A 27,541-nucleotide genomic window follows, 5' to 3' on the forward strand; every position below is an offset into this window, starting at 1 on the left:
CTGAATATTAAGTGTGGCAGAGAAGGATACCAAGGCAGAGGAATTCATGCTGCGGTTCCCTGAAATGGGCTAAATAATACACAGAATAGATACTGAGAAGATTGCTAAGGGGTGAAAAGGGAGATCTGGTACTGGAAACAAGAGACTGGGTGAAAATCGGTACAAGGAGCACTGAAACCTCCAGTTTCCCTCTTCCACACTGGCAGAAGGCAGGAGATATATTCATTCTGTGGAAAAACTGAAGGACATAAGCTCCAGTCCAAAAGATTCAAGAATCACAGAAGGGGAAGAGTGAAACTTGGAAAGTGAAGTGAAAAGTGTACCTACTGAAGAGCGCACCCTATCCCTTTATCTTCTTGATTCCAGTATGCTAACAGGCAGGCAAATGCCACCCAGAAAGAACCTGGAGGGTTGGTCTGAAGAATTCCAGGGAAAAGAGCAATAGGCTCTAATATTTAGATATCCTCCAATGTAAAAATAGAGGGTGAAAATTATATTTTAACATGACAAAAAATACAGGCTATCTCTAATATACTGTATTATTTTGTCATAAGAGTCCATTACTCACCCGGCCTGCACTTAATTATTATAATCAAGTTCATCAAAGATTTTAGACTTCCCCAGAAGAAAAACTTAGAAATGTTGGCAAATTTTACATTAGAAAGTTTCTGGCCTGATTAAGGATACTAAACCTCTCATTCAGAAGTTGCTTCAAACAGAAAGTCTAAGGAAGGAAGGCAACTTAACAAATCTGAAAAAGAATCAGAAATGACAATAGGTATTAGCGTCTCTGGCTATTAGCTGGAAATGCTATATCAAGTTAAATAACGGTGGTAGGATGAAAAATGACCTCCAAAGATATTCAGGAAACTTTATACCAAATATATGTGTAACTGATTTACTTTGCTATACCCCTGAGACTAACACAATTTGGTAAGTCAATTATACTCGGATGAAATTTTCTTTTTTCTTTTTAGGGCCTCACCTGCAGCACATGGAGGTTCCCAGGCTAGGGGTCAAATCAGAGCTACAGCTGCCAGCCTATGCCACAGCCACAGCAACTTAGGCTCCCAGCTGCGTCTGCGACCCACACCACAGCTCATGGCAATACCAGATCCTTAACCCACTGAGCAAGGCCAGGGATCAAACCTACAACCTCATGTTCCTAGTCAGATTCGTTTCTGCGGCACCACACGGAAACTCCAGATGAAATTTTTTTTTAAAGACAGAGTGATGTTTGCATTCTGGACCCTCTGCAAGGAAACAGTGAGAATTTGAAGAAGGCCAGTGAAAAGTTTCTTAAATGAAAAAGAGATACAGCACAAACTAGATTATATGTATATATGTGCAACCAGGAAGCTGAAGCAGCTATAACTTTAAAAGATGTCACCTATATTGGTAAAATATAGAACCACTCAAATATGACAGGCTAAGGAAAAAGATAAAAATGCATTTTCATTTCTTTAGCAAACATTTTCTAAGACCTATTGGGCCAAACACTATCCTAGACACTGGACATTTACAAATAAATAAGGAAAGGACCAATCACCTTAGAGAAGCCCAGAGTTTTTGTGAGATAACATCATAACCAACAGGTCCCCTGTGAGGTGATAGTTACTTCTCTACCTAGGGTAAGAAATAGCAAGTCACCTTGAAGGAGATCTTTTCTGCTTTGAGAATAATCATTTAAGTGACCTATGTTAGTTCTAAAGATATTGAACAATTAAGTAAGAAGTGCTCCAGAGGAAAGACAGAAAATAGTGTTACTTGGAGTTCCCACTGTGGCGCAGTGGTTAACGAATCCGACTAGGAACCATGAGGTTGCGGGTCCGATCCCTGCCCTTGCTCAGTGGGTTAAGGATCTGGCATTGCCTTGAGCTGGGGTGTAGGTTGCAGACGCAGCTCAGATCCCACGTTGCTGTGGCTCTGGCGTAGGCTGGTGGCTACGGCTCCAATTAGACCCCTGGCCTAGGAACCTCCATATGCCGTGGGAGTGGCCCAAGAAATGGCAAAAAGACAAAAAAAAAAAAAAAAAAAAAAGGAAAAAAAGAAAATAGCGTTACTTTTGGCTTCACAAAAGAAAATCACTCCCCTCTAGGTTCTGTGGAATGGAGGCAGGGAGAGACTAAGAATGCCCAGGAATCCAAGATCTCTTTAAGGCCCCAAATGCTTCTCTTTTCAATCACAACATTACACCTCTCTTGGGCAGGTGACATCCAAATGAGATCAGCTGGCATCAAAGAAGCTGAGAAATTGGATGTTAGGGAAGGGGAAGATATGGGTTGATCAGGACCTAGACTCTCATGGAAAAGATTTAATTCTAGACAAAGGTGTGCATGAGGCTAGAAATCGCCTTGACCAAGCCAATATAAAAGTAATGACAGAAGAACAGTTTTGTGTCGTGCATGTTATGTGTGGGTGTTGCCTGAAGAATTATAAGATTAAGTTTTCATGCCTCAGATGACATGGAAGAAACCTACAAAGTACTATTCTCTAAATACCACCATCAGACTAACAGAGGTAATTCAGCAATGCCTATTTTCACCGACAAACATGTAGTGATGAAAGCAGCAAATGCACAAAAAAAAATAGGGTCAATCGATGAACTCATCAGAATTTCACCTTTCTCGAGTCTGATTATTGGAATTACGATGCCTTGAATAGATTAAGTTCAAAATCTCAGAGCATAAGAATTTAGGAAGTCAAAAGGATCGGATCTTTGCAATTCTGCAATGCACTATGGTTTGGAAGGGGGAGAAGAGAAGGGACCAAGCTATTTCATTTGCGTAATAAAGAAATGTAACTTATTTTGTTCTGCAAGGTGGGAATTTGCAAGATAAGGTAGTGGGGAAAGCTATGCAGCCAGCCTAGAGAATGGAGGGCTTCAGAAGGATTGCCTTCAAATAAAAAACTAGATTAGACATATTACCTGATAAATCTTACTATATTGAGGGGAAAAAATTAGCAGTTCTTTTAGCGAGTTTAAGGGAAAGAGAAATAATAATCACAACAAATGAAAATATAAGGCAATTCCTAACTCTAGGTGAAAAAGTTTTCTAAGAAAGAAAATACACTACTTGACAACTCAGATGTGAACAATATTTATGTCACGACAGAATTACAAATACTAAATATTCATTTGGCCAGGTACATGATATAATTATAAAGGGATGACAGAAGGAGGAAGGGTGAGGGAGTGTGCTGGTGGAGTTAGCTCAATCCTCCTAGGAGTGGTACTCTGGGTGTGGGGAAGGTAGGAGAAGAGACTGATCCACCTTTCAGTATAAACCATGGTATTTTAATTGACTTTTAAAATCATGGGCATGTATGATGACACATTACTTGGAACTTTGATAATTTTTCCATAATAACATTATTTTCTGTATGTTGAATATACAAAGAAAGAGGAAAAAAGCTGGAAAAAAGAAACTGGCAGAGATTCTCATGAAACAATTATACCCAGATCCAAAGGCTCATTAAAATTATGTATATATTATGATTAAGTAGCATATTCTACAATGCAAGGATGGGTCAACACGAGAAAATCATTGTGGGAGTGGATAAGCAATGAGATCCTGCTCTACAGCACAGGGAACTATATCTAGTCACTTGTGATGGAACATGATAGAGGATAATGCCAGAAAAAGATTTTATATATACATATATGTGTGTATGCATATGTACGACTGGCACTTTGCTATACAGTAGAAATTGACAGAACACTGTAAATCAACTATAACAGAAAAAATAAAAATCATAAAAAAACAGAACTACTCTAAAATTTTAAAAAATATTTAAATAAAGACAGACTAAAAAAAGAAAAAAGAAAATTATTGTGATTTACTATGTGAAAGTCATTAAAAGGAAAATGACATAATAATTTCAATGGATACAGAAAAGGCATTTGGTAACTCCCAAAATCTGATATTTATGACTGAAAGGAAAAGGAAAAAAAAAAAAAAAAAAAAAAAAAAAAAACTTTGTAAAACCTCTGCAAAAACAAAAATTTCTTAACATAAAAAGTATGTAAAAGAAATTTACAAAAACATACTTAATAGAGAAACTTTAGACAGAGTGCCTTTGAGATTGAGAAGGTATAAATGTCTTCCCCTCCTTTATCCAATGAGAGAAATGTTTAAGCCAGTACTAGAGGTCCTGGCCAATAGACACGATTAGACAATTATTAGAACCAAGAGGGTTCAGCAAGATTGCTGAACCAATAAAATAAGTCAGTCGTCAATGTGACAGTACATTAGAAGTGCTAAATTTTAAAAGATAACTATTTACTATAAAAATAGAAAATAAAGAGTTCCTGTTGTGGCTCAGCAGTAACAAACCCATCTAGCATAAATGTGAATGCGGGTTCAATCCCTGGCCTCACTTAGTGGGTTAAGGATCCAGCACTGCAGTGAGCTATGGTGTAGGCTGCAGATGGCTCAGATCCTGCATTGCTGTGGCTGTGGTGTAGGCCTGCAACTCCAATTTGACCCCTAGCCTGGGAATTTCCATATGCTGCACGTGCAGCCCTAAAAAGCAAAAAAAGAAAAAAGAGAGAGAGAAAATGATAAATATCTAGAACTTAGATTAACAACAATTAAAATCCTAAACTGGATTAAAGAACAGAGAAAGACCTGAAAATAGCTCTACCTTATTCACTGAAAAAGTAACTTAACATTGTAAAAACCCTAGGATTTTCTCCAAATAATCTCAATTCAAAGCATTTCCAATTAAACTCCCAACAAGAATTTTGGGGTAACCTGACAAACTGAATACTTTTATGTTAAGCCAAATGTCCACAAATATTTAAGACAAGTCTGGCAAAGAAAAGGGAGATCTGCCTTACAGGCATCAACTGCAAAGTCCCTGTAATGACACATGTGGTTACTAGAAAGAGAACAAACTGATAAACCAACTGACTACACTAACCATCACAGGACTCACCTGTCAGGCCACTTCTCTTAAGATATACCAAAGTCTCGTACATGCACAGGTCTAAACCATGAGTTCAACCCAATGAAACTTACTGTTAACTACTGTCATAGTTAGATTTTTCAATCCAGGGAGATTAGGCCTGGAAAATACTGGAACTCAAAGATCTAACTTCTATCTTCCTAAAAGAGCATTTTCTACAATTTCTTTCTCCAGCCTCTAACACTCCTCCATCTCCTCCCCCTACGACCATAGAAGATTTTTCACTCTACCAACTTGGCATGAGAGAGCTGGGAGGAAGACTGAAGCCAATCACATACTACATCATACCTGAATTTGCATAATAGAAGAGCTTTATTATATATTTAAAGCTGAAATAACATAGTATAATACATAGTGTTCAAAAACATTTCCCCCACTCTACAACAAGTACCCAGGTTGATGTCTTTCTACATAACTTCGCAACTAGCTCAAATTCTAATTTCTAAGGATAGAGTTAGTGAAGGCAAAATGCAGCATATGATGAAGTGTGGCACATGAAATACAACTCTTTCCTAGAAGAGCAGTGGTTCTATACTTGAACACGCATCTGTCACTTGGAGAGCTTGTTAAAACACAAATTGCTGGACTCCATTCCCAGAGTTTCTTATCAGTAGGTCTGGGGTGAGTAACATTTATAGCACCTTGTTAGGTGGACTAATACTCCTTGTCCACAGGCCATGTTTTTGAGGAACACTGTCCCAGGAAGCACAGGTTCTCAAAGGAAGGCAAATTTGTTCTCCAGGAAAAATGAGGCAGTGAATGTATATATTTTTGGTTGTCACAAGCTGGAGGAGTGGAACGGGGAGGTAATACTGGCATCTACAAAGAACAGACCAAGGACGCTGGAAAATCTCCTACCATGCACAGGATAGCTCCCCACAGCAAAGAATTTTGTGGCCAAAAACGTGAATGGTGTGGCGGGTGAGAAGTCCTGCCATAGAGTAGAACATATCTTGTTCCAAATATATGATGTGACCATTAAGCTGGTGAAGTTTTTTAGTCAATTTCAGAAATGTGACATGGAATAGATACTCAAAGAACTGTATTTTTCTTCAAGTATTGAGAACTCTTTGAATTTTACTCATCCACAGCAAAAGAAGTTTTAAAAATACTAATAAAGATATACTGGGCTACAGAAAGAAATAAGAATTATGTAAGGCTTTTGGTAGTTTTTTTTTTTTGTTTTTTTCAGGGCCACAGCTACAGCATATCAAAGTTCCCATGTAGGGTAGTCAAATCGGAGCCACAGCTGCCAGCCTATACCACAGCCATAGCAACACCAGATCCGAGCAATGCCTGCAATCTACACCACAGCTCATGGCAATGCCAGATCCTTAGGCCACTAAGCGAGGCCAGGGATCAAACCCACATCCTCATGGATACTAGTCAGGTTCATAACCACTGACAGGATCCCCTTGGTAGACTTCTAGTAAAGAAACATAAATTAACACTAGTTTTGTAAGAAGAGCAAGAAAATCTATTAAAAGGTTAATAACTTCCTTGAAAAGTAATGATCAGCGATATTTATTTAAGTGAAAAGCAAACAACTTCATTTTGCTACTATGTATATTTAGTATAAATGAAAATTTTATTTTATAATTAATAATATGTTTTAAGGAAAAGCAGTGATTATAGTGTAATCAATCCTAAGTAAATATACCTAAGGAAAATGTACGTGGAATACACATACACACTACACTACCACGCACGTGTGCGCCTCCCTCCAACACACACACACAGAAAGAGAGAGAAATGAACTTACACCAGTGGGCTGGAAAATAAGTCCATCCATTTCATGGCTGACTTCTTTGGCAAAATTTCCTTCAAGTAGCTATAAAATAAACATATATGTTTTTAGAAACACATTAATCAACACAACAATCACTTTAAAAGGTTTTTAATTTTTTTGTAAGCTTTACAAAAACGTGTTAATACATAAGCTTTAAAAATTAAAACACAAATGTGGGAGGGGCTGATCCAGAGGGATCTAGGTTAATATACTGCAAGATTACTTTTTTAATATATGCAGATTTCCATGCCATGGCAGTCTAGATATCTTGAACAACATTCCTAACTACAACAACCAAAATGACAGATAAAATATTAAAAACATATTTTTCTTCTTGCAGTCTTATTAAGATATGACTGACATAGAGGACTGTGTGAGTTCCAGGTGTACAGCACAATGATCTGACTTACAGACATCATTTCATAATGACCACAATAAGCTTAGTGAACATCCATCATCTCATACAGACACAAAATTAAAAATTTTTTCCTTGTGATGAGAACTCAGGATTTACTCTCTAAATAACTTTTATATATAACATACAGCAGTGTTAATTATTTTAATCATGTTGTACTTTACATCCCTAGTACTTATTTATCTTACAAAGATGGTCAAAAGGTACAAACTTCCAGTTATAAAACGTATTTTTTAATGCATTATGCTGAGCCAGCCTAAAAGGAAGGAATACACAGAGCCAAAATCAAAATGAAAGCAGAAACTCTGGGAAGTAGTAAATATAGGGAAAAAAACAAATGTACACAAAAAGGGAGAGAGCAGAGACTCTTGCTTGGGGATAAATGGAAAGGGGAGGGGATTCTCTGAGAATCTGTAACCACAAGCTAGTTCAGACATGGGGACTGCCGCCAAAAAATGCATTATCTGTGTTGTCCCCAAACCCTTAAGTAGAAAAATTAATCTTTCATTTTGTCCTACTTTTTGGAACAATTTTTGGCTTTTATATATTTTTTCAAGCAAAACATTATACTGCAAGGAATACATAGTATGAAATACAAACAATAGTTTTTCAATATCATAACTACTGAAGAAGAGAGTTATTAGGCCCAATGCTTTCTACTTAGTTCTGAACAAGTAGTTGTCAATCATCTCTTTCACAGATTTTTATTATGTGGAAGAACTAAACATGTGTATCACTAACTAAGGACCTAAGCATTGGTTTCCACATCTCAGGGAAGAGAGCAGAATAAACTTTCACAGAGCCAGGTAATAATGTCATGTTACCCAGACTCTGTCAAACTGTCAACACTGTTAAGATAGTTCTGGGATTCAAATATGCTTCACCAAAATTTTGGATATGCTACACGTTACCCAATCACACACTTTCAGCACGATCACATCCTCTTAAGATCACTACACTTAAAGGGGAGATTTGCATTCTAAACACCACAACCAAAATTTCAAGTACAATTCACACTCAACAAAATATCTGATTGTCCTCCCAAACTGTGATGACTTCATCTTCTCTGCGATTTCATTCTTTGAAATCTGCAATTTCTCTAAACTGAAATCAAAAGGAAAATTTTCAAGTATTTCAAACAATGAAAATGAAAATACTGTAGATGCATATTTGAGGGATGCAACTAAAGTGTGTCACAGGAAAATTTATTACACTAAATGACCAGGAGAAAACAAGAAAGGTCACAAGTCAATGACATCAACTTCTACCTTAAGAAACTAAGGGAACTCTAGAGAATTTAGGAATCATAGGTACCAGAAGGAGCCACTTGGGCTGAAACTGCACACTCAGTGAAGAAGATCACTGCTACTAAGACTAAGATGCAGATGTAGTTGAAGAAGCCACATCTATGGCTCGCAGATGGCAGAGAAGTTTATGAAATGTCTTGATGAGGCATCTCATCAGTTTTTAAAGATGGAAGTTATAGTTAGAAAGCAATATGTCTGAATTTAACATAGTAAAGTAGGAGTAATAGCCAAGGATAAGTTGCCAAAGTGAAAGTGACTAAATCAGAAGAAAGTCATTGAGATGAGAATTTCAAAGAAATGGAGAAGCCAGGGTTATAAATACCAAACCAAACAAGAAAAGTTGTGTTGAGCAAAGACGATGAGCAGACTTTGAGAAAAGAGTTTAAGTTAGGCACAGCTTCTAGGGAAGGAAGAATAGTTATCAAGAAGGCAAAAAAGAAGTTCAATATTCTTAGTTAAAATAGTATGCCTTGAAAGGTTAGGCTTTATTTTAATAACTTAAATACCAGATGATTTTAAAACTCACCGTCATATTCTTCTGTCTCTGATACTATATTCCAAGATAGAATGGCCTATACTTTTAAGATAGTCTGCTTCTTTTCTCTTCCTCTATATTTTAAGTAAAATTTATTTATGAGTTGTCCTTGTATTCTTTTTTTTTTTTCCCAGCCACACCCACAGCATGTGGAAGTTCCTAGGCCAGGGGTGAAAACTGCACCAGAGCAGCAACCTGAGCCACCACAGTGACTACACTGGATCCTTAACCCACTACACCACAAGGGAACTCCCTTCACTTGTATTCTTACATAAGAAATGCTAAGTTTTTCTTAGATAATTTGTTGGATAACATCTCAATAAAAATAAAATTTCATCCAGTGTTCATTATGTAGTTATTTCCTGACTGTCTACCAATGCTAGAAACTTGGTCATGAGTCTTAGGGATAGTAGAGACCCAATGATAATGTAAACCTAGGCTGATATGCCTCGGTTTAAATCATACCTTTTTAATGGTAAAAAATATCAAATGTAATGATGTAATTAGCCATTTCTCACTAACAGTCTTTCTTCAGAAACACTTTTATTTAAATTATCCAAAGTGTTTTTAAAATACTTCTAACAAAAATTTTTAAGCTATCTTACTTTAAAAATATTTAACGACAAAACCTTGGAGAAGCATTAAAGCGGAATATGTGGTAAATTACCCTAAAGATCCTAGGGTAGCTCTATGGCCATACCACACTCGATGTGTCCAATCTCATGGAAAAATCCTATAATGCATTATTTCAAAATTACAATTTTCTCAATTATTTTCCACCAAATAAAATTAGATAATTAAATAAAAGGTAAAATAATAGATATATCAAATAGTTTTGATAAAGCATGACAGTATTTCATAAAGTCTTACTTATAAAATTTAATTTGTTTACCTATGAATATAATCTCGCCTCTTGAAGACCCTACAGAAGGCATGTAACTTTCCACTGACCAAATACTGGTGGAACTGGCAAAGGTTATATCAGGCGATTGACTCTGATATCTTATCTGATAGATATTTTATATGTCTATGTATTAGGAAGTAATTGGAAACCAGGTCATTATAAATGCATAAGCAGAGAAAGATAATGCTAAAGTACTTGAAATTAGAAACATGAGGAACAAAAGAGAAACTGTAAAGTTAAAAAGCATGGAAAGGAACCTTTCAGAAATAAGAAAAAATGATAGCTTAAGACTACAATGAAGAAAGCAATGAATCAGCAATGTAACTGGGAATGCAAACTGGCAACATCAATTCATTATAGCAGAGAAAAACTGTCTCTACCCTTCTGTTCTCAACTATTCTACTCACGTCAGATATTTTCTGAGCAGATATTCCCCACAGCCTCAACTGATTGCCTGAGAATATGCAATATAGTAGCTTCTATCTGCTGACTTTTTAAAAATGTTTTCACAACTCTCCCAAAGTTCAAGGTTTAGTTTTACCAATACCCCAAAAATGGAAACGACCTGGATATTACTACTTATTCTTTTTCACTCCCAAAGTATAACTCCTAGTTTAGGTAAAGATTATTCAATGCTTCTATACCCTAAATATTTCTCTAATCAACACAAAGTCATTCTACAAAATTCATCCTTCTTGCTCACTAAAAAAGCAAATATCTTTTGCTTTATCTTCTTTTAAAAACAATTTGGTTTTTATTTTTTACCAATGATCCCTACATAACAATATCATTAAAGTCAGCTAATTAAAATATACATAGCTTCTGGCACACTATCATTGGCTCTGTCATTAACCTGTATTACTGTAATTAAAATTAAGCATAAAAATTCTAGTGAATTCCACTTGACAAGTTAGAAAATCTAAAAACAAAATTTCTCCAGGAAATATACTTTATTTATTTTTTGGTGGTTGTGAGTCTTATTTCTACCAAAATCCCTTCATAATCAATTCCACAAAATAGAAATCAACCTCATGGAACAATCAAGGTTCTTTTTGCCAAATTTCTGATTTTTCTTCTTAATCTTATAACTGAAGTATTATTCACTCACTCAACAAACATTCATTCAGTCCCAATAATAGACAGCCTCTCTATCAAGTGTTTGAGAATTAATGCCAATCAGTTTCTATCCTGGAAGGGCTAGTGTCAGGATCTAGTGTGTAGGTGCCAAACTCAAATTCCTATAGGTACCAGGCCATGAACCTGAACCCAGTTCAGGTTCAGGTATAAGATCACAGAGACTAGTGAAAGCTACAACAAACAAGAGAGCACATCTTCATTCACAAGCAAACTCAGTATTTCTTAAGTTTTATACGAGTTTAATCTCTCTGGAGCCAACCAGTTTATGACTTGTAGTTAATATGGACCTAAATACACATAAAATAGTCATTTTCACAGTAAGTGCTTTGAATAGAGATGTTAAAGATGTCTGAGAAGACCGAAAAAATAATTACCATTTCATCTATCACTCATGGTTTTATTCCAATGTTTACCGAGTACTAATTATCCATGGGGGGAAAAGATGAGAAGAACAGAAGGAGGAGAAGGAAGAGGTAACACATATAACACCATATGCTAGGCAGTGCTCCAAGCATTTTACATACACAGTTGGCTCTCCGTATCCACAGTTGGCTCTCCGTATCTGCAGATGTGAAACCCGCAAATACAGAGGGCCAAAGGTACTATACTGTTTTATATAAGGGACTTCAGCATCCAGGATTTGGCATCCCCAGGAATCCTGGAACCAATCCCCTGCAGATACTGAAAGATAACTGTATTAACTCATTTTAGCCTCATAACAATCATATCAAGTAGGGACTATTATTATCCCCATTTAAAGATGAAACGTAGAATTTGCCCAAGGTCACAAAGCAAGGAACCAAAATCCAAAATTTTTTTGGCTCCAGAGTCCACACTCTTGACAACTTTTTTAAACCAGGTTGTCACATTCCTCAAAATCTCCTAATCCCCATCAACATACCCCATAGCACCCTGTGCTACCCTCATCACAGGACAGCCCTGTGTAACTGACTACGAGAGTGAGATATTGGCTTTTTGAGGTTAGGAATCACATCTTATTATCACTGTATCTCCAGCATCTATTAAGTAATCTGGCACAGAGTAAGCTCTCACTTCAACAAACATGCCAAATAAATATAAAGTATATAGCCCGACAGAACTGATTTAAAAAAAAAAAAAAAGCCAGTAAGAATAGGTCAAGCAGGAGTTCCCGTTGTGGCTCAGTGGTTAACAAATCCAACTAGGAACCATAAGGTTGCAGGTTCGATCCCTGCCCTTGCTCAGTGGGTTAATGATCCGGCGTTGCCGTGAGCTGTGGTGTAGTTCGCAGACGCGGCTCGGATCCCACGTTGCTGTGGCTCTGGCATAGGCTGGTGGCTACAGCTCCGATTCGACCCCTAGCCTGGGAACCTCCATATGCCACGGGAGCGGCCCAAGAAATAGCTAAAAAAAAAAAAAAAAAAAAAAAAAAAAAGCTGTGGATTTAATGTAGACACGGATTATCAAAGGGGTAAGAAAAAAGCTAAATCATCATTAAAAAAAAAAAAAAAAGCTAAAATCATCATTCATAGTTAGTAAGTTCCTCCAACCATCCCTTATTACCTTCATTATCCCCTGGGCATCCTAACTGATCTTCCTGATTGGAGGTTAACTTCCTCTCTCCAAACTGCTTTTACTCACTACTGCTAGAACAAACTTTCTAAAACCATTTTGTGATATCACAGTCACCTGTAAAAATCTTTGAATGCTCTTCACTGCCAACAGTCCAAGTTTCCTTAGCCTGGTTTGTAAAGTTCTTCTTTTTTTTTTTTTTTTTTTAAACTCCCCTGCCCAGGGCAACTTCTCCTAAATGTTTTCCAGTGTTTTTCAGAATGTTTACCCAGACTGCAACTGGTAAGAAGTATAAGTGAATACTTCCTCTGTGGACAGAAAAGCATGACCTACTAATCTTGGAAGAATATTAAGCACTTTTGCAAGGAATATAAGAATAGAAAGGATACTTAGCCATAAACACATAAGTAACACAATAAAAATAAAACTAAACTACATAAGTGGCCAGCTGGTCTGAATGAAAGGGGTAAAAATTAGAAATAAAGAAACCAAAGAAGAGATTAAAAGATCTGTAAGTTGAGCACAAAGGGAAATTATATTTATTTGTAAAATATAACAAGACTTTGAAACAAAGAGCCAATATGATGAATTATAAATCAGTAGGTCACATTCAAAAATACATCAAATAAGTGTGTACTGAATAATTAACTTTACCCAAAGAGAGATCTGGCCTTTGCCCTCTACTACCCTCCACTACTGGGAGTGATCTCAAGACTCTTGGAATATCCTGCCTGACAAGAGTGTCTTTGCTTGCCTGAAGGGCTTGCCACCAGAAAGTCTAATGATATGATGTATGATGGGGGTTCTGGAGCACGCCATTATCAGTCTGACCTCCCGAGGAACTGGAGACTAAATGTATTAGCCCAAACCTCTGGGAGGGACTGAAGACTCACTACAGGTCAGCCATGCTGGTAGTGTGTGGCAGAACCACAATAGAAACTCTGTACACCGAAGGCTTGACTGAGCTTTCCCAGTTATATTCTGAGTGTTATACCTCTTGGCCAGGGGTAGGTAACACCGTCCATGACTCCCCCTGGATAGAAGATAACCAGAAGCTTTGTATTTGGGCCACTCCCAGATTTTGACTTGCCAGGCTTAGGCTTTTCCTTTGGCTGGATTTAATTTGTATCCTTTCACTTTAGTAAAACTGTAATCATAAGCACAGTATCTTCTGAGTTCTATGAGTCCTTGGGAGTCCCTGGAGACCCCAGAATTTGTAACCAGCAGATCTGAAGTGAAGGTGGCTCTGGAGACCCCCAAGCTTGCAGCCAGTGTCTAAATAAGGGCAGTCTTGTGGGGGCTATGCAGTTGGCCTGAACTCATTACAGTAAGTTTTTGTCACTGTATTTCTCTAGTTGATACAATTTAAACTGTTCTCAAAGTCTTACTCCTTAGCGGGAAAGCATCTGACTTTCCCTGTTGGGCATTACTGCCAAGAGGCTATTCAAGAAGAGGCAGACTGTAGAAGGACACAGTTCCCCAGTCAGTTAATGGGTAAAGTGACCCAGTTAGCCACCACAGAGGAGACCTCTAATAGACACTGACTATCTCTGGATGAGGAGAGCCCATACTGGGATACCAAATGGCACTTACCTGTAAACTAAACATGTTTCATAGCTTTAAAAAGTACCAGAAAAATGGAATGAGATTTTAAGAAATACACTTTGCTTTTCACAATATAAAAAGCATGCAACATTCCCCTTATTCTTTATATCAATTTTAAGCTAGCATAGAAAGTTCAAAATCATATTAAAAACAGAACCTAAGATTTAAATCTAGACTACTGTATAAAATACTTTCATGAGCAAACTAGGAAAGAAAACATGTTGTACGTCTGTTACAGTGATTTCATTTCCTGTACTTAACCATACTCATTTATCAACAACTTAATGCAGTAAAGAAATAACATGGTTCACTAGAATTTTACATGACACCTTTAAAGAATACTTGCTTTCATTAATTGTATTGTTATTAGCCTCCTACGTTCAACTTAAAGTTTTTATTTGTTCTCTTCTATGCATCTGCCTATACATTGCCTCCCAGAAAGGCCCCCTCCCACCTCAGCCCAGTGAGTTGTCTCTTCTTCTCACAGGTGCACACAGGTGTATACAGTATATGTGGACATAAATGTGCACTCACAGTTTCTAGGCTAAGATCAGGAATTCTAAGGACATGAAAAAGAAAGGCGAAGGACAAAACTAAGGAAAGAAGTGAAAGTCCTTGTAAAAGAGCAAAAAAGAATGGATAGAGCAAGAGGAAGAAGCCCATAGATTACGATGGGGTATTAGACACAAAATAGTGGGTTTCAGAGGTAAGACTAAGCAAAGGGTATTTTAGGCTCTGGAAAAGCAATGCAATTAAACCAACTAATATCAATAGTCTAGATTTATTACTGTTATTCTTAAGTATAGAAAACTATGAGTCATTCAAGATTGTACCTGAAAATAACATTCAAAAAAACCTTTGGTAGTTCCCTGTGGTGCAATGGGTTAAGGATCCGGTGTTGTCACTGCAGTGGCTCAGGTCGCTGCTGTAGCATGGATTTGACCCCTGGCCTGGGATCTTTCACATGCCACAAGTACAGCAAAAAAAAAAAAAAAAAAACCCAAAAAACAAAAACAAAAACAACTTTGGGAAACTTCTAAAATCAGTAATAAAGTCTATTCTAATTATATCTTGATAAAACAGTGATTTACTATTACACCAACATTTAGAAAAGGTGACCCAGATAGGTGGCTATTAAAAACTTCAATTTTTTTTCCTGAATGAAATTAGTGTAAAAGATGGGAAAAGGAGGAAGCCCACGGGGCAAGCTGGGGAGACCCTCTCATTTTCAAACGAGACTACAGAGGTCACGTACTCTCTAGCATAAGTAACTCCCATCTCATATGCCTAAAAGGAATCTTAAGTGTATATAAGGCTTTCACTTAAACTCATGTCTTCTCAGACAGCAGAAAGTTATCCTCCAGGTTTTCCGAACCTCCTCATGCCACGCATCTGGATTTAGTACAATTATCTCACCTCACACTTAACCATAGGATAGGACTAAAAGCTACATTCTTGGTTCCTCCACAATTTGATTTTTCTGGTCATTCCATCAGAATTAAGGGGTAGCTGTATTTTTTTTTCCTTTCAGTTATTTAAAGAAACAAAACAAAACAAAACAACAACAACAACAAAAAAACCACTCTTAGGCTTATTTCCTTCAGGTATTACATCAAACTTTGAATATAAACAATCACTAACTCATCCCATCTCTACACCTCCTTCACCACCCAGGTCTAACTTCCCCACCTGTGCCCCAACCACCTGTCAGTTACAAAACATTCTATCTGTACAGAGGTAAGATGATTCAACATTTAACTCTTTAATTTCTTCTATTCAAATGTAATCTCTGTGAGGTTTAGTAGTATGTCTAATTGTTCCTGTATTTTAAGCACCTAAAATCATAGTCAAATATACTATCACTTAAAAGTCAATAGATTAAGAATATAAGCTCAAGGTGTCAGGTTAACCAGAAGTACAATTTAACATTATTTCATCCATGTGGAACCAAATCAAGTCACCCTAAAGATTAATACACATTTACTGATAAAATAAGGTTATGAAATGAGCAACCAATTCATCATGTGAATGATAATGTAGTTTAAAACTGCCAAAAAACTTAACCAACAATAGAAAATAATTTTGGTAAATACACACTGAGAAAAATTTTAATAAAATTAAGTTGGTCTCTCCCAAAACCAGTAATAGATATAATTTTGCAAAGTTTAAACATTCCTTTCTAAAGAGAATTCTAATTAAATCTCCAAAACCATTTATGTGACCAGACATTTTCTTTTCCCTTTCAGGTTCATAGTAAATAGAAGAAAAGTGGACTTCTGTTAAAATTTGTTGATGGGTAAAATTATATCCCCAGTAAAGAGTTCAAAAAAGATAATGATCCTTTAATGTCTTCAACCTATTTTCTTTTGGTTTATAATTCAACAAACATGGCAAATTATTGTAGATTTTTAATTCAGAAATACACAGCTGTTACATATCTAGTCTGTGAACTAGAGCAAATTATTTAATATTTAGAGTACTGCTCTTCCTTAGCTTAAGTATTCCCCCAAAAGTACATTTTTATATATTTTTAGAAGATAAAGGGGGAGTAATAGAAATCACCTTTTTTTTCTAAGATGACTTCTTAGCATTTCAAATGAGCTATAGAAAAGAGGAGGACATTAAGAGGAAGGTTTTGAGTAGGAAGACTCTATTACACTATCAGATACAGTAACAGAGAAGGCAAGATGAGGCTCATGGATTAAAGACCCTAAGAAGAAAGAATGAAAGAGGCAGGTTCTAAAAGAGGTCCTTAAAGAACTCAGGCAACTAATAATCACATGCCCCACATAACCTCCATGCAGATGGTAGAATCTCAAGCAATTTAAAGTTATATCCAAGACTTTACTTTTAACTTTTGTATAAGAGTCCCAATCCTATCTGGTTACATCCTCCACCTAACTTTAACCCTAATTTTTCAATGCCATTTATCAAACTCACAAAAAGGACTTTAGTTCTGGAGTCCTGGTCTTCTTTTTCATGTGTGCCACCATCCTGTGGGTGGATTTTTTTTTTTTTTCCAACAAATATGTCCTGTACAAACTGTGGTTGGTTGAATCCAAGGATGAAGAACCACGGGTACAGGGGCTGACTGTAAAGTTATACTGGAATTTTCAACTCCATGGAGGGTCAGAGCCCCTAACTCTCGTGTAATTCATGGGTCAATTGTATTCTATTCTGGTATTCAATCATAATAGTATATACTGTTGCTTCCCAGAAAACACTGGCTAAACAATATTGCTCTGATTATGACTACTGTTCTTAAATGTTGCCTCTGTACACCATACTCAAGACAGCCATATTCCACATGTTCATATAAACTTTGTTTAAATATCCCACTACCCTTCACACATGTTCAACAAAATAAGCAAGGCTGATGGTACATGTTGGTGGAAAAGTAAAAACAAACAGATGCTCTCATCTCAGTGTAATCTATTCAAATACCTGGTTTATTTGAAACCATTTTATGTTCTATCATAGAGAAAATTAGAGTCCCACTCTAGAGAAAATTAGAGTCCCACTCTGTCAGGAAAGATACACTTGCCTATTTCACAGCCCACATCTTTTCACATCTCTGAAATAAGACCTATCTTACAATTAATGACATCATGTTTTAATTGGCAGTGGTCTAATCCAGTGGTATATAAAATAAGCCTTATAATTAATAGCCTCTTATTTGGTAAAATGAGGAACAGAAAACATGGTTCTGATTGAACAACTGAGTTCTCTGATAACTTTCTGAAACTCCATTACTTAAAGCTGCAGAACAAAACACACAGTGTCTCCAGTTTAGAATGGTTCTGCTTACAAATTTTTCTGAGGGTGCAAAGGCAATAAACATTCACTAGAAACTGTACTTAGGGGTTTTTGTTTGCTTGTTTGGCTTGGTTTGGTTTGGTTTTGCTTTGCTTTTTAGGGCCGCACCTGCAGCATAAGGAAATTCCCAGGCTAGGGGTTGAATCAGAGCTGCAGCTGCTGGCCTGCACCATAACCACAACAACATGGGATCCAAACTAGATCTGCAACCTATGCCACAGCTTGCAGCAATGCTAGATCCTTAACCCTCGAGCAAGGCCAGGGACTGAACCCCATCCTCATGGATACTAGTCAGGTTCGTAACCCAGTGAGTCACAACAGAAACTTCCATAGAAACTGTACTTCGAATTTTGAATTCTGAGGCTAGCAAAATGCTGTATGATCCTCTCTCAAGATGCTGACACGTAATCATGAGGGTAAACAGCTTACCTACATACAACCATTATGTACCCATATAACCATTCTGTTTTTCACTTTCGAAACAGTATTCAATAAATTACATGAGATATTCAACACTCAATTATAAAAAGGGTCTTTTGCTGAATAATGCTGTCCAAGTACAAACTAATGTAAATGTTCTGAGCACATTTAAAATGGGCTAGGCTAAACTATGATATGATGATATAAAGCTAAGCTAAGCTAAGCTATGATGGCTGAGTGTATGAAATGTATTTTCTCCTTAAAATTTGATATTTTCAACTTAGACAGTGGGTTTATTACACTCTTAATCCCATCAGAAGTCAAGGAAGAATCTCTGTGTACTAGAATCACACCTGTGATTCATAATTTTTTCCCATGTATTTGTCTTCAGAATCTTAAGCTTTAGTAAGAATGCTAAAATGATGAGTTTAAGTCTTCTCTGAAGGAATTCTAAAAGTATATTCATGAATGTAAAACCACACCCAATTAATTAGAAAAGAGGATCAAGCCACATATTAGGATTAGTTAATCTGTGACTCTACAATCAAATCAAGTTCTTCAATGCTTCACTGCACCCAGTCATCATCACAGACTAAATATTCTGACTAAACATTATATAATATATATTCGAATATATTTGCTACTAGCATAAGTAGTAAAGGCCCATAAGGAATCCCAGGTCCACTTTCTTAGAAATTTTGTAAATTACTTTCAAATTTTATTGCAATCCTTCCACAATGATGTAAATTTTTTATACTTTACTTTTGGTAAGACTGGCTCTGTCTGGGGCATAAAAATGACTAGACGTATGTTCAATAACCAAGAAATACACCCCAACTAAATAATATATGTTCCCGGCTTTCCTAATCCACTCCAAAAATTACATTTTCACAACCAGGCTTCAAAAGCCATTCTAATTTAGAACCACCTTTTCAGTTCTTGGGGAAGAACTGAAACATATATTGCAAGTTTAAAGAAAGTCACAAGAGAAGCTTCACAATGCTACTGGAAAGGGCAAAACCGATTATTTAACTTCAGTCTTTCATTTTAAAATTCTAATAAAACTACTAGGTCAGACATTAATACCAAAGTATTAGCTTACATTGATGAGAGTCACATACTTTAAAAAAAAAATGTTCAGTTGAATTTGAAACCACTTACGTAATAAGTCAATCCTATGCTCTTGGAGTTCCCATTGTGGCTCAGTGGGTTAAGAACTCAACTAGCATCCATGAGGATGAGGATTCAATCCCCGGACTTGCACAGTGGGCTAAGGATCTGATGTTGCTGCAGGTCATGGTGTAGGTCCATGGATGCGGAATTGCCATGACTGTGGCATAGACTGGCAGTTGCAGCTCCAATTCAACCCCTAGCCTGGGAACTTCCATATGCCACAGGTGCAGTTGTAAAAAGAAAAAACAAAAACAAAACAACCCTAAGCCTTTGTTAACCAGCAGTAAATTCACAACCACATTGGTTAGAACAATTAATCCATCAGGTTTTTTAGAAAAAAAAAAAAACTGCCTCCTAATCACTTTAGAGACCAACTATCATTTTTTTTTCTTCTGAATCTCCTATGCCTATTTCCTAAATGTTAACTGTAAAAAAAAAACTAAAAAAAAAATTATTAAGCTGTTATACTGAGAAACATATAGAAATTTCCCCATGCTACAATTGTGAGTCCACAGAAGTTTAAAGTATATTCAGCATCAGATATAATGAGGTCTTCATGTTTCAGTGCACAAGATTTCCTACCCCAAAAGAAGTTTCCTAGGACAATAAATCTTGAGGCTCACTATACAAAAGCAATTAAGAATTCTCTTTATTATACATCACTGTGGTTTTCTTAAATTCTCCTCAGAAATGGTAAATGAATGAGACTGAAAGGATCCATCAGGCCATACTTAATTTCAATGATGAATGACATTATTAATAGACTAGATAATATAAAACTGAACACCAGAAATATGAGAATAAAATTGTTTTGTCATTATATCTGTAATTACATAAAAATTAGGCATAATCATTGAAAACCTCTACTTGTGTGAAGAACAGTTCTTCACATTTCAGCAAAGGTTTTTTTCTTCTCTTGGACCACAGTTGCAATAACAAATTTTCAAAGGTACTTTCTCTTTTACTATGACACAAACAATACAACACTGATAAAGTCACATAACACTTGTATATGTAAATAACAAACATTATGGCTAGATTTTCTTTATGAACCACTGGTCTTAGACAAACACTTAAGAATGATAGATTTATATGTAAGGATAAAATAAGAAAAGAAAGAGAAGTCAGTCAATACCTAGAAAATAAATCTGAATGCCAGATTTATATACATAAAACTCAAATCTCCTACCTAGTAAAGTATGCAAGAAAATAACAGATGAATATTTATAAAATCCTTATTAAACTAGATGATTACATGCCCTTGAAAAATTAAATGTATTAAAAAATAACTTTCATAATTCTCTCTTTAATCCTCCCAACAGTTACTAGAAAGGAGATCTCCACATTTATTACTCTTTCATGCTGCATATCAAATATTTTACTTTCAAAACAGCAATAAACAATCATTATAAAAATATTTTCTACAGAATTGTAATAAAGCAGTCAAACCAGACATGAGAAAGGAAAATGACTCCAAGCAGAGAAAAGTAATAAATTTATTGCTAGAAACTTTTAAGAGATTATTAGGTTTTTTTTCTTTTTCAATTCAAGTGTATGAGATGAAAGAAGAGGATAGTCTTGCTTATTTTTTTGAATCAAGTATAACTTCTTATAGCCATTCAAGATTGATTCCTTTCATGTTCTTTGACTAAATCCTAGCTACATACAACCCTTCAGGGAACATAACTAACTACCCCTAAGGCAAAAGCATGGAATTGAGAGAAGCAGACAAGCGGAAGATGCAGAAAGACAACCCAATAGAAATAACTTAGCAGAAACAGAATTTTGCAAATGGGAAATAACCCATTCAGGCTTTGTCATATGAAAAGTTAAAAATGGGGAGTTTACCAAAGGAAATAGCTGGGGATGTGTGGTGGCAGGAAGTATATGAGAGGTCTTTATAACTTTCCTTCAATTTTGTTTTAAGCCTAAGACTGCTCTAAAAAAATAAAAGTCTTTTCAAAAATTTAATTAATAATAATAACATATTAAAACGAAGTAAGGCTTATCTCAGGAACAAAAGAAAGCTTCAGTGTTAGGACAGATTTTCATTCAATTTATAAAATAAATGAAGGCAGGAAAAAAACTAGTATTCTAGCTATAATAGATAAAAAGCCATTTGACAACACTGAAAACCTATTGTTGATTAAAAAGTAAAACAACTCAATAAAACAAACATACACTTCTCAAATCTAGTAAAAAAAGATTTCAGAGTCAAAGAAAACATCTATACTTTAAAGATACACTAGAAGCATTCCCATTGAAATCAGGAATAAGACAAGGATCCCTATAACTACTACTCCAACTTAAAACTGTACTTGCGTGCAACTGAAGTAGATGAGAATGCCAATTTACACTTAATATAACTGAACACCAAGAAAAATCCAAGAGAATCAACTGAAAAGTTATTACATACAATGACAAAATACATCAAGAGAATTCCATGAAAACACAAAGGCCAAAACAACTTTAAAAAATAAGTACAGGAGTTCCCATCATGGCGCAGTGGAAACAAATCTGACTAGGAACCATGAGGTTGTGGGTTTGATTCCTGGCCTTGCTCAGTGGGTTAAGGATCCAGTGTTGCCGTGAGCTGTGGTGTAGGACACAGACACGGCTCGGATCCTGCATTGCTGTGGCTGTGGCATAGGCTGGCAGCTGTAGCTCCAATGAGACCCCTGGCCTGGGAACCTCCATATGCCGTAAGTGCAGCCCTAAAACAGAAAAAAAAGAAAAGGAAAAATACAAAACTGGAAGATTAATTCTGTCTGGTTTCAAGATTTATTATAAACAAAAGAAATCAAAACAATACAGTACTACACAAACACAGACAAATAGATCAAGGGCACAGGACAGAGTGTCTAGCAATAGACCCAGGCATACACAAGGACTTATTTTTTACAAAGATGCAAAAGATGGAATAGTTAAGTAAATTATGGTACACTGATAAGATAGAAATCTGGGCATCTATTTAAAAAAAAACTGACAGCAATCTCTACATACCAAGAGTAGAGCCAGGGGCCTCAAGATAAATTGTTTAAAAAAAGCAAAGTACAGAAAAGGGTGTTAAGAATCATCTCTTGGGAAAGAGTGGAGCGTGGTAAAAATATAAATAAATGTATTTGCTTGTATATGCATAAAGAAATTGTGATGGATACATTACATGTTAATAGCAATGGTTATTTTTCTGAGAAGATGACAAATAGAAACTACCTGCTGTTTGACTTTTAAAATTTTGTTAACTGTATTTAATCTTTTCAAATAATCCTTTTTTAATTGGCCTTCATACTGGAAATGAAAATAAAATTTAATTTAAGAAACTGCTACTTATTACTATTCAGGATGCTGTATTCCAACATCCATGTTTGTATATTAAGTTAAAAACTGAACAACTCATTATCCCTTCACTAGTTTGATGGAACAAATTAGACAAAATGAAAAGCTTGTTTACAGGAGCTCCCATGTTGGCTCAGGGGAAATGAATCCAACTAGTATCCATGAGGATGAGGGTTTGATCCCTGGCCTTGCTCAGAGGGTTAAGGATCTGGTGTTGCCATGAGCTGTGGTATAGGTCGCAGGTGTGGCTCGGATCCCGAGTTGCTGTGGCTGTGGTGTAGTCTAGCAGCTATAGCTCCGATTTGACCCCTAGCCTAGGGGCTTCCATATGCTGCAGGTGTGGCCCTATAAAAAGCAAAAAATAAAGTCCTAAAATCAAAGTTATCTTCAAGGTTTCATAAATAGAAATAAGAGTCTATTATTTTCTACCAAAACATATGCATTTTTCATAGTTGTAAATTTTGTTTAAAACCACAAAAATTTAGCCTTCTTCATAAAAAAGACATATTTCTCTAACAAATGCTTTATCATTCATATCACTATTTTACAATTCCCCTTAACAAAGAGAAAAATAATAAGAATTTCTAGAGCAATTATCTGTCAACTATAGCTGCAATTCTCTAAGTGATGTTACTACAGTCTTCCTCTTTAGAACAACTCTGCTGTAAAATGTGTTTTTCCTCTGTATTCTATAACTTTACACTTCAGTAAAAAGAGAACAAAAAATAAAAGTAAAAACTTAAAAGGGGGAAGAGGGGAATTATATTTAAAATTCCAAATATTAGAACTGCTTTTAAAAAAAAGAATATCCTACAATGATTTCAAAGGGGGTTATTACATAAGTTAACTATAAAGAAAAAAGTAAGAGCATCATGTTTTTCTAGTGAAAAACTACATGAGTTGTTGATAACTACTTTAGATCCCTAAACAACACTTCTCTAAGCATTTCTAAGCAACACTCGTTTTGATTAATAAACTATACTAAGATACCTTTTCTAAATGCTGACCTCTGAATTATGATAAATAGCTGTCAAATTAGCTTAAAAAATGCAAACTGAAACAATCTGGCCTCTGCTCAATTTTTACACTGTATTCATAATTTAGAAAATATTGCTATACGAGTACACAACTCCAATTAGATTTCTACTAAGGGTGTGGCCCATGGTTAAGTGTCGATGTTATCCTTACCCTACTGAATGGGCAAGGCAAAGAAGGGCACAGACTCTTAAAGGCATTCCTGTAATATTCCTGCTGCCAAAATAGACACAAAGGGCAAGCAGTGGACTGTGGAAAGACCATGGCACCAGAAGTCAACCAAAAGTCCTATGTCAAGTAGGCATTAGGCAAAATATTAATGAAAGTAGAATGAGGGAGTTCCCGTCGTGGCGCAGTGGTTAACGAATCTGACTAGGAACCATGAGGTTGCAGGTTCGGTCCCTGCCCTTGCTCAGTGGGTTAACGATTCGCGTTGCCGTGAGCTGTGGTGTAGGTGACAGACGTGGCTCGGATCCCGCGTTGCTGTGGCTCTGGCGTAGGCCGGGGGCTACAGCTCCGATTAGACCCCTAGCCTGGGAACCTCCCATATGCCGCCCAAGAAATGGCAAAAAAACAAAAACAAATAAATTAATTAATTAATTAATTAATTAAATTGGAAAAAAAAAGAAAGTAGAATGATATATTTGTATTTGTTGGGGGAAAATGACAGGCATTCAACATTGATGGTATTACTGCTAATATTATCTCCAAGGGTTAATACCAAATTGAGTGGACTTCAGCATAAGCAGTTAAAATACAACAAAAATCTCATCTAACATAAGATTATACTAGAAAATGGTTCAAAACATGCAACTGCTTATGTTGCTATATTTTCTATATTATGCTATAATAACCAGCCCTCCTCCAAAATATAATAATTCCCTGGTGCATCTTTACTATGCAGCAGTTAAAAATGGTGGTGGCAAATCTCTTTGCATGACATTGAACTATTTCCAAGTCATATTGTGGAGTGAAATAAGTCCCGGAATATCTAGTATGGTGAATTTTCAGTGTCAAAACAACAAAAATAAATAACAAAAGAAAACCTTCCATGTGTACGTATATACATTATATATATATAAACTAATTTTTCACATGAGGCTATGTACCAAACACTGTTGAGCTTCAGAAGGCCTAACGAGTGATTTTTCACTCTACATAATTCTACGCTATTTACAGCTTTTTAAAAAACATTATATGAACCAACAATCATGAATCAAAAACCACTATGAGGAGTTCCCATCGTGGCGCAGTGGTTAGGGAATCCGACTAGGAACCATGAGGTTGCGGGTTCGGTCCCTGCCCTTGCTCAGTGGGTTAACGATCCGGCGTTGCCGTGAGCTGTGATGTAGGTTGCAGACACGGCTCGGATCCCGCATTGCTGTGGCTCTGGCATAGGCCGGTGGCTACAGCTCCGATTAGACCCCTAGCCTGGGAACCTCCATATGCCGCAGGAGTGGCCCAAGAAATAGCAAAAAAAGACAAAAAAAAAAATAAAAATAAAAAATAAATAAATAAATAAAAACCCACTATGAGAAATGTTACCTACTTGAAATTCCATCACTAAGAATTTTACTAAAATAAAATAAAGACCTACTGTATAACACGAGGAACTATATCAATATCTTGTAATATTCAATATTCATATTCATATTGAACATTACATGTAATATCTTGTATTGTAATATCAATATTGTAACTATTCAATATCTTGTAATAACCTATAATGGAAAAGAAGCTGAAAAAGTGTGTGTGTGTGTGTGTATATATACACACACATATATGAATCTATAAATATATATATATTTCTGAATCTATACAAACACATATATATCTGAATCACTCTGCTGCACACCTGAAACACAACACTGTAAATCAACTATACTTCAATTAAAAAAAAAAAACTTACTAAAAAGCAGCCCTAGGAATTACACGTTTGTCCAAAACAGTGCTATATTCAAGTAATTTCTTGAAAAATCAAGATAAGTAGCTAAATATCATTCATATTTCTTTTGCAAGCTGAAATCTGATACACTGTAAGTACTAATTAGAAAACTTTACCTTTCTTGAAGTATAGATGTCAAAAAATGGCTTGTTTCTGACACTAAATGGTTCCTGTGTTTTGTCAATGAGTCCCGCCTTCATCTTTTCATGTCGAGGACTTATTATTTCTCGTTCTATACATTGCAGACGAATATTAAAATCACAATCTCCAACTGGTTGTGCCTGAATTAAATGAGACAATTATTTAAATTTCAGCAATAAAGACTATTTTATCAGCATTACTATCAAAGCTGTCATACTATACACAGTAATCTATGTAAACAGCATCCTTTGGAGTTGCCCAGTGTACAGCCTGCACTACCGTATGTGCCAGCCCTGATAATTAATTTGGCTAATGATAAAAGCATGGTTAAACATACAAATGCAGGCACCTACATACAGTTGTTTATTTTAATTATAAATATATAAAATATTGTGGGAAAACGGTAAAACTCTCCTCTAATATAAACTGATTTAATGTTTTCACATCCAAATTAAAGTATTAATACACCTACTAATCATTTTTATTACTTATACAAATTAATAAAACCTAAGTAAAACCTGAAATCCATGTAGTTCAGGAAAATATATAAACCGAACACCAAAACAAGCCAAAAAGTCACCCATAACAAAACTTCTGCTAAAAGTTTTTTGTTTAAAGTGCTAACATTTTATAGCCATAAAGAAGTGGAAGATATTAGATAAATTATATAAAGTTTAAACCATGAAATAAAAAACACACTTTCCTATAAGGTAAGGGTAGTGGAATATGCAAAGATAGCGAAATACATCACCTGGGTTTACAGCAATGGTTCAGATTAGCAGCCTCACCTCAATGGTATATCAAGTACCCTCTTCTTTGCTTTGCAATTGGACACCCTTCCATGTATTTTTTTCATCTTTTCTGCCTTTCCTCTTTTCTAATCTATACTACTCGACATAACATTTACCCAGCCTGATGTTTACAGAGGGGTGGCAACACTTGCTTAAGCTGTGAACATTAAATATGCTTAAAGGATGACTTTTTCTCAACTCTGGAAAGATGAAAATTTTGATACTCAGCAAAGAATTAGGAGCAAGACAAAGTGAGCAAGAGCTAGTATGAGGCAGAATATGTTTGCTTTACATAAAGGCATATAACTAGCTGTAAAGAGTATTTATTGAGGAAATACTAGTTAGTAAATAACCACACAGTCCACGTGCAATCTTTTCCATGTGCCTATGTCATCAATGAGGATGAAAAATCTAAAATGCTAGGCTTGTTTATTAAATAAATTCAGACCCCTATAAAGTTAAAATGAAATTTTAAGAAATAAAAAGTCTAAAAACTGTTTTAAATATATATATAAACACTCTAAATTCCCTCTGAGGTACTTTTTACTTTAAAATACCCATAAATTCAACAAAACAACTAGAGGGATTGAAAGCAAGTTCACCTGCAAATCTATGCTGACTATCATAAAGCAAGCTCCTGATAGACAGATGCTGAATTATCAAGAATAGA

General features: G+C 35.8%; 1 protein-coding gene across 2 annotated transcripts in view; it reads right to left on the bottom strand.

The window, feature by feature from the left end:
* Positions 1 to 27,541, bottom strand: part of RNGTT (RNA guanylyltransferase and 5'-phosphatase) — a 209,122-nt gene that overhangs the window by 100,913 nt on the left and 80,668 nt on the right. For both annotated transcript variants that reach the window (XM_021089928.1, XM_021089934.1), the window contains exons 11-12: positions 26,056 to 26,220; positions 6,734 to 6,802 (exon numbers count right to left, since the gene is read on the bottom strand). In XM_021089928.1, the coding sequence (XP_020945587.1) occupies positions 6,734 to 6,802; positions 26,056 to 26,220 (234 nt within the window). The remainder of the gene's footprint in view (positions 1 to 6,733; positions 6,803 to 26,055; positions 26,221 to 27,541) is intronic.

The sequence above is a fragment of the Sus scrofa genome, chromosome 1 (assembly GCF_000003025.6).
Source record: "Sus scrofa isolate TJ Tabasco breed Duroc chromosome 1, Sscrofa11.1, whole genome shotgun sequence".
Classification (NCBI taxonomy): domain Eukaryota; kingdom Metazoa; phylum Chordata; class Mammalia; order Artiodactyla; family Suidae; genus Sus; species Sus scrofa.